This window comes from Ranitomeya variabilis, chromosome 5 (genome assembly GCF_051348905.1).
Source record: "Ranitomeya variabilis isolate aRanVar5 chromosome 5, aRanVar5.hap1, whole genome shotgun sequence".
Taxonomy (NCBI): Eukaryota; Metazoa; Chordata; class Amphibia; order Anura; family Dendrobatidae; genus Ranitomeya; species Ranitomeya variabilis.
The window spans coordinates 260,403,278-260,412,464 of NC_135236.1; the positions used below are offsets into that span (position 1 = coordinate 260,403,278).

At 39.7% G+C, this 9,187-nt stretch overlaps 1 protein-coding gene across 1 annotated transcript; it reads right to left on the bottom strand.

Annotated features, from left to right (window-relative positions):
- Window positions 1-215: 215 nt before the first annotated feature.
- NR2E3 (nuclear receptor subfamily 2 group E member 3) lies at window positions 216-8,494 on the bottom strand. Its single transcript, XM_077260988.1, has 8 exons — window positions 8,312-8,494; window positions 7,827-7,977; window positions 6,344-6,447; window positions 5,971-6,219; window positions 5,197-5,378; window positions 3,010-3,250; window positions 861-966; window positions 216-672 (listed from the first exon to the last, which is right to left on the bottom strand). Exons 1-8 carry the CDS (start codon window positions 8,364-8,366, stop codon window positions 540-542), a joined length of 1,221 nt encoding a protein of 406 aa, XP_077117103.1. The 5' UTR covers window positions 8,367-8,494; the 3' UTR covers window positions 216-539.
- Between the last annotated feature and the right edge of the window lie 693 nt (window positions 8,495-9,187).

The following is a 9,187-nucleotide window of genomic DNA, read 5'->3' on the forward strand; positions in this document are numbered from 1 at the left end:
ACGTTCTCGATGAACTTGTATGAGGAAAAATATCAATCCAGCATTTTTAGCTTCCGATCATAGAGTCTAACGGAGATAAGCTTCCGCTGGTCTGGCGACTGCTCTCTCATAGGGAAGGCTGAGTGCTTCTGAGTATGTGAGAGATGGCTGCCAGAAAAACCATCAGCTGAACCATCGTTCAGCCGACAGCCATCTAATGGCGGCCTTAAGGGATATAGCAGTATCACCAAGTCATACCTGGTGATCAGGTTACATTCCTCTTTCCCAATGTGGGACAGGAAGTATAGCGTATATATTACTTATTATACGATGGCGCAGACTGAGATTCTCTCCTTCATAGCCTTGTCTGAAGGTAGAAAATAGTTTTCTACAGACTGGTCATAGTCCGAGCCTTGGCCGTTACACTGCTCTACTCAAGTACCACGCCGATCTTTCTCCATGAATCTCTCCTGTTCAGCATCATCATGATCTGCAGCTCCCTTATAGCTTAATACTATATTAGCAGCCCTTTATTCTCCAACAAATGTATGGTCATATATTCAGTTCTTAAACATGTCACAAAGGAGCTTTTCCATGGGGGTGTTCCCAATGGTACGGTGGAAAAACAGAAGCTCAATGCGTTCGGAAGAAATAAATCGGAGAGATGGAGAAAGGAGAAGTAGTTTTCCAAATCTGATGGAGAATAAAATATTAGGAGTTAGATGTCGATAGGTATGTAGAGTTAGAAGATATAACATGAGATTCTTTTTATGTAGCAGATCTCATCTCTAAGGTCTAGTGAATGAAGATTTGAGCCACACATCTCGCTTAAGTTGATCAGTACATTAAAGAAAGTATGGATTCATTGACATATTAGTTACCTAACGGGCTGGGTTGGATAATGACTTCTTGTATGTTGAGCCAACATCATCTGAGATTGATCTTGCAGGTTTTCTATTTGTTCAGGGTCTTTTAGGCCTCTTGTCTCTAAAATACAAAAATGGTATTTGGTGTTAAATTACAGTTTGTAAATTAACAAACATACACCGTTCCTGGGCTGTCCAGGACTTGATAAGAGTAACTTTATTTTTTCATAAATCAACAGTAAAATATGAAAATAAACAATTTTGTAATATGCTGTATCTTATCTGAGAAATTTACTTTCTCCTCCTAGATTGATTGTTTACTCTTAATTCATGAGTAATATCTGTATTGTCCCATTATTGAGATAGTAGATGACAAATGTTGCTTTTAAAGGGGTTGGCCGGCCCAAATCAATAAGTCTGTGGTCACTCTGTGTGACTGCAGACTTTTTAATCCCCCCAGTGCACGCACTGTGCGATGCGAGGATTCACCAGTTTCCAGCTTTGGGCCCGGAGAGCATGCATGAGTTATACATGCTCCCGGCCAGTGGCCATGGCCTCGCTCCATACACTTGTCAGCCAGCCGCATCACTAGAGTACAAGTGTATGGAGCGAGGTCGCGCCCACTGGCCGGGAGTATGTCTAACCCATACATACCCTCCAATCCCAAGTTGGAAACTGACAAATCCTCACAGTGCATGTGTCGGGGGGATTCAGAAGTGTGCAGTCACACATAGTGACTATAGACTTATTAATTTTGACCAGACAACCCCTTTAAGGTTCGATAGAGAGGGGAAGGCAGGGGGAGCTAGAGACAGACACAACCTTCTGCTGCAAGTTCTCCTGAAACAATTGTTACTGTTCTCCATAGACTATGAGCACTAATTGTCATCACCTACCTCGGTAAGGGGAAATAGTCACTGAATACAGTTTTTACGATGAATTAGAAAATGAAAGATCAGTCATGAAAGAAACATATTTCTCTATAAGATACATTCAAGTTTCTTATTGTCACATGTACTATTGATAAGTGTAAGAAAAATGTAAATGATGTTAACTCTTTAAAGTAAATCGGTCATCAGAATCTGAGAGCAGCATAAATTAGGGTCAGAGCCCCTTATTCCACCAGTGTGTCACTTAACAGGTTTAATAATCTGACAAAACAGTAAACCTGCTGCCACGTGGTCCTCTGTATTCATAACCCGTCCCCCACCACTGATTGGCAGTCTTCTGTATACACTGTGCATCAGCACAAGATCTTGGAGATCGGGTATTTCACAGATTTTTAGTTTTCATTTTTTGCACTAAATCTGGCACATGTGAGTATACCCTAATTGCTTCAGGAAACTTGATGAGGAAAGACATGTATCCCATAGAAAGGAAGGTAGGAGGAAGAGACCCCAAAAAGTTGCAGTTCATTTGCAATGAAGGGCATAGGGAAACTACGCACACTATTTAGTAATTCATTGCACATTCTCCTCACTGCTAAAATCCAGTTAACAGTAATCATATTGAATCCATAATTGGGATCTTCTCTTTCATTAATCAATATTTGCCAAAGCAGTTCCCCAAAAATAAAATGATCACAGGTGGTCTGGTGGCAGAGACCCCAAAATACCTGTTATTTTTTTAAAAAGTGTGTTTTTGTGCGCTTCATATAACGCAGACTTCCTGGGTCTTTTAGAGTTTACGGTTTGTAGCTAATGGATGCGTGGCCAAACCATTGGGCCGCCTTCTTATCTCAAAATTCTCTACCAGTATTGGAAAATGAATCTTTGTAATAGACAGCCCTTATAATGCGGAACATGAATGTTACTAAGAGTTTAGAGAAATATATCGGGCTGTAGATTCTTGAAATTAACGGATATAAATTTTGTGTGTGCTCTTTTTGTATCCACTGAGGGGTGTCCATTGAGTTAATGACAACCTTCCTATAGGATGTGGTTTTATACAAAGAACTCTGCAGTATCCCAACAACCAGGGTCCATATTATGGTGTACATACAAAGAAGGGATTGGGCCAAATGTCAATTCTAACGGTCAAGATTTTAGTGCTTCCAATATCTCAAAACAAGTGGACAGGTCCACATGAAATGGTATAAATGGTCGGTTATAAAAAAAGATATCACTGCTATATAGTATATTGGTAGAACAATAAAATGACTAACCTGGCTTAAAAAGGAGCACCGCCTTCATGCAAGCAAACTCTGTTGGGTCAACACAAAGGGACTTAAATCGACTGATTGTTTCTTGAAAGATTCGAATGTCCACACTGGAGGAGACAGATTTCCCATGGACATTGGAAGAGAGGTCAGGCACAGACAGTAAAGGACAGCTCTCAAGGGGCATTGACCATTGGATAGCACACAGCAAGAACAGCTCACACCATGCTTCCTCCAGCAAAATGACCTACACAAATAAGATCAGATTTGATACAAAGTATCTTTCTAATTGTTCAGTTTCTTATTTAAGAAAAGTGTTTAGAAAATTTACCAAGAAACCCATAAGGGGAAATACATTTTATCTGGTTGGAGTGAATTTATTTCTTTTGTTATGGCATTAAAGGGAATCTGTCATGTTCCCAAACACCTAAGCTGCAGATATTTGATTAATCTACAGATTAATAGCATTACAATGTTGTCTTGACCATCTTACTGAATACGCAGCTACCGAGATAACGTGCTCAGATAAGGTGTTATCTGAAATGCTAACCAGCGTATGCTTGAGTCCCAGCGGCTGCATGTCTTGCGGCTGTTCGACAGCCGCAACACATGCAGGAGCGGGGATTCAAACATATTTTTCAAACACGCCAAAGACACTCGGTTAGCACATGAGCATGCTCAGATAACACCTTAGCCTATAACACCTTATCCAAGCATGTTCACTCATCACTAACAGTTAACAGTTAACTTTATTCCTTCTGGGATGCGCCAGCTTTCAGTCTCAGAGATGCCAGCTTTCAGTCTCAGAGATGTGCACAGCGCAGCTACAGTCATCACTCAGTATATTATGAGCAGCGGTTGTGACACGGCCCGGCAGTTTGAGTGACCGATGAACTGCTCCTTGAACTGTCAAAGTGCCAGGGCTTACAGTAGCCGGTCTGGGCACACTCTGACTGAAAAGCAGCATTTCCTGGAAGAATAAAGTTAATTTTCTCCTGGTAGCCGTGCTTTCAGTAACACAGCATTGTAACGCTATTAACCTGCAGATGTTGGGTTATTCTGCAGGCTAATAGCATCTGGGGACACAAGCAGTTCCCTTTTAAATGTGATCATGGGCATGGTACCTACATGTTCTTCTGCCAACTAGCCATACCTTGCTGTCATAAAATATGGACTTCTACTCTTCTGATAAGTCATCTATAAGGTAAGTGCACTGTCATTTCCTTGCTTTCAGTGCTCTTATGACAAAGTGTGATGAGAGAATGGATAGCGTATAGGGCAACCACAGGATTCTCATCCATATTACTTTGTCTCTTGAGTGGTGTTCTACAACATTATGAGTGGTCTTCAGGAAGACAAGACTGGGGCAGGACTGGGCTGGCCTTTCTTCTTGTATAAATTTATACCCTTAGGTCGGTGTCATACACCCAGTTTCTTTTTTTTTTTTTTTTTGCGTACATGAAATACCGAAAAATTTTCATTGTGGTTTTGGATCAAGTTTTATTCATCAGTGTTTGGTCACTGGGTCGGTTTTTACCATTAGTGTCATCAGTTTTTTTCGTGTGTGACAAAAAAAAAAGTTATAGTTCAGGAAACCTTCAAGTAAAATACAGACGGCGCACTATCAGCTTGCAGTCCGAGTTTTTCACTGACCCATAGACTTGCATGAGCGAGTTTGAGCTGTGGCTAGGATCAGAATTGAACACGTCATGTCTCCGTTATGCTTTTATTGCGGACACTCTTTGCAAAAAAAAAAAAACAGAAAAAACCCCTGCACCATGGAATATAATGGGTATGTCTTCTATCTGTGAAAAACATTGATTACAACCGTACAAGAAAATTGGATGTGTGAAGGAGAGTAGACCTTAATCATATGGATTGCTTCCATCACTGAAGTGCAGACTTCAATACTGCCAGCTTCATATTTTATTTTTTTAACAAATTAAAGAACCAAGGAGATCTGAACTAACATGGACTTTATTACGCTCATATCTTCCTCTACACACATGGAAATGTAATCTATTGTGATTTATGATTAAAAAAAGCCATATGCATGCTAACGCTGTCTATAGGAAACATCTATTCTGAAAAAATAATTTTTCTCTAGTAATCCTCACTCTTCCTACATTCATATTTTATTAACAGTTTTTATTTTTCTGAATGTAATAGGACTTTGTGTAACTGGTGACTTACCTGATCCCTGAATGGAAGGTTAGAAAAGACTGGGAGGTTCTTGGCCCATTTAACTGCCATAAAGAGAAGCCGAGCAGAGGTTTCATACACCCCATCTGGACTGGATGTGATGAATGCCGACATCTGAAAGTCACTAGGTGTACGTTCGGGCTCATTACTTGTAACATCAATATTCTCATCGGCTGCAATAAAAGATAATGGGAAGCGATAAGCTGGCGTGATCTCGCCATTCATGATAGCTTTTCACTTCAAACATGCAGTAAATCGGTGCTTAAATACATTCTCCTACAGAAAAAATCCACAGCAATGTTACAGAATTTTTCTTTATATGTAAAAACTCAACATGGGATAATCGCCAATAGCTATTTACATCTATATCATCTGTTGGGTACATGTCATGAGTAGAGTTGAGCAAATTTGTTCGGATTCGGTTCCGAATATGATCGGCATCAAATATTGTTTTTGCACTATTCGTCGAACGTCTTTAGAGTCAATGGGAATAGAATTTACTGAATATGTTCAGAACCAATCATCAAACATACATTCAGCACAAATAGGGTACCAATATGGCACAAATATGGTAAATTCTGATTCGGTGACCAAATTCGACCAAATTCACTCAACTCTAGTCATGAGTTCAGACATCATCCATATGAATAGCTCTGGGAAATTTCAGACATCTATGTGGACATTGGTCAATCCATTTTGTTTAATTGGTAATTTAGTAACACCCAAATCCTAGTCCTACTAAATATTGAATTCTCACACACATACCTTCTTCTGGTTCAAGTTTGGCACATGTTTCTGCCGTCATCAGGCTGGCCATAAATCTGTGGTTGTGGGGTGGACTTAAAGTTCCTGCTACTGAAATGGGAACAGGAGTCCGCAAATTGTTTCCTTGTGGACACGGTGGGGGAGGCTCTCGAGTTGTAGCCAAGTGATCAGCACGGTTCTCGGTGTTCAGGTCGATACTGTCTAAGCGAATCTGAGCTGTACTGCGAGGCTGGCGCTCATTCTGCACTGCTAAAAATATAGATCAACAGAATAAGCGCAAAGCGATAGAAGAGCCGGCAGCGAGAACAGTAACAAATTAATCTTTCTAATCCCACCATACTACCACAAAGATATAAGAGAAATAAGAACTTACCATCTTTGTTCATGCCTGTTTGAAGACACTTCTTAAGCCGGCAAGCCTGGCACTGATTTCTGTGTGCTTTATCTACTGGACACATTCCTGTTCCAGCCTGACATCTGTCATGTGACAGAAAGCAAAAATTAATTTCATGGTTGCCCATCATGCTTCAATAGATGGATGGATGTGTGGATAGATGGATATATGGATGGAAACAAAAATGGAAGCAGCACTCCAAAAATAGTCCAATATAATTATAGGACTTTAATGGCCCATGTGGGACAATTCAGCTAATGGTGTTAACTAGTGATGAGCGAATATACTCGTTACTCGAGCTGCTGCAATAAAAACTAAATCTCCGAGTACTAAAAAATACTCGGAGGACCCCTGAGCATGCTCGAGAAGAGCATGCTCAGGGGTCCTCCGAGTATTTTTTAGTGCTCGGAGATTTAGTTTTTATTGCAGCAGCTGAATGATTTACATCTGTTAGCCAGCATAAGTACATGTGGGGATTCCCTAGAAACCAGGCAACCCCCACATGTACTTATGCTGGCTAACAGATGTAAAACATTCAGCTGCTCTAATAAAAACTAAATCTCCGAGCACTAAAAAATACTCGGAGGACACCCGAGTGTGCTCGGGAAATTTCACTAGTGTGAACCTTTCTCAAGCACACTACACTATTAACTGAAACGTTGCTACATGGGCCATTAAAGTCCTATAGTTTGCACTATTTTGGGGACCTGCTTCCATATTTTGTTTCTACTATTCAGGGTACACCTATGCATGGGAAGCTTTGCACTTTCATTTTTTCCGCCCTTTTTCTAGATAGATAATAGATACAGAGAGATATTCCAAAAGATTTTTAGAGCAATATATGAACTGTATTGTTGGCATAATGTGCAGATTTCCCTTTATGAAAAACATAGGAGTGGCTAATGCTTACGGCCACAAATACACTTAAAGTTTAATGTCCCACTATGATGCAGCTCAATGTGTAAATATTGTCCACAGATATTTGATAAGAGCTTGATTATAGCTGGTTATAGAAGTACTGATCAGATGTCATTAATATTTAATTAGATATCAATATTGTGAAGTAGATCAATGTTGTACATATCTCACAAGGAAATGACCCATCCATCTGATGCTGCAGCAGGGTAATCAGTGGAACATAAGCCTAAATGGGACTAATGCACCATTAATACTAAACTGTACAGAGAAAATAATGTTGTAGTTGTGGATTTTGTATTTAAAACCGTTTCCATCACTGCAGTTAATTGCTTTGTTGGCATATTGTCAATTGATTCATTATCACAAATGATCAGTTTCAGTCTTTTGAATCTTTAAGCAAAACATCTGATATTGGAAGATAACCAATTGGATTGGAACCTGAAGATATCCCATGTTCTAAAGTTGCCTTTAAGTGATGATGTTAATGTGGCACCACAGATTATGACTTTACCAAACCCTTTCCTGATCTGTGATTGTAACCTACCGGTAGATAAGTTTTCGGCGGACACTTCTCTTGAAGAATCCACTGCAACCATTGCAAGCAAAGATGCCATAGTGTTTTCCACTGCTGCTGTCCCCACATACTCGGCACAGGAGTGCTGAGCTCGGCGCAGGTCCTGGCGCAGGACTAGGAACTGCAAGAATAAAGTTACATTCCAAACTCTACTATGTTTGTGTTTTTATGCTCTTCATTGCAGATATCACTTTTTGCGATGATCAAATTTAGAGCAAATTGAGGACAAACTTTATGATAAAATCTGCATATAGCGGAATTTTGCTGCAGATTTGCTGCCAAAATTTTTTTTACAATAGTCTACATGTGCAGCTACTATAACAATGATTACTATTGAACAAAACTTGGTAAAATAAATTATATTTACTATAGATTAGATGGCGTAAACACTAATGTATCACGAGCACAAAAAAATCTACGGTATTAACTGCAGAAAACTAGTAATGAATTCTTACCTGACTGACTGTCTTCTGCGCTGGTACTAAGCACAGATCCAGTTGGTGAACTCATTTCACCTTACGTTCTAGAATAGTTCCTTATATGATTCTCCTGTTATCAGGTTGTACGATCCCCTTCAGCCCCAGAGGTGTGAGCAGAGACCCTCTGACTTTTGAATTCTCTTTCTCTTGTTTTAAGCAGAATAATCTATGGAACAACTTATCCCTTGCTATGCGGCAAAACACAAAATCCAAGAAGGGGATGATGCTACAGGATAGATACAATAAGGATGGAGAGGTTTATCTTTCTCTTGGTCCTTGCCTCTTTCAGGACTTTTCTTAGGGCCTGGAGATTAGCTTTTAACGCTGTGTAAGCAGATGTCTATTGTCATCCTCTTACTATACCATCTAAGAGAAGGTGGAGCCATCATCATCTCTACCCCTATGGAGACCTGTCTATTCCATTTCATGGTTTTTTGAAATTCAGTGGGTTTTAATCTCAACCTGATCTTTTCATCATATAATGCATATCAGTTACACTAGAAAAAAAATTGTATGATGTGAGATGTCACCTTTTGGTGGGTGACTGGGTTTTGGGAAAATCATTATTAATATTGCAATACTCTGAAGGCAACATTTTCCAGACTCTTTCCACACTGATGTGATATGAAGATTATTTACCAAGTTACAAGTTTATGAAAAAAAACCTATATTCATATCTAACCTTTTTTTATTATTACCTATACATGGTAGACTAAAAAGGGGAGGGGTATCTCCTTCTATTTTCCAGACTCGTAAAGGATGGGGGATTTATTGACAACTTGCAAACCTCCTGACAATGTGCAACTGTAACAGGACAATTGGCTCAGATGGGGAGGTATGCGCTTCTTGGCT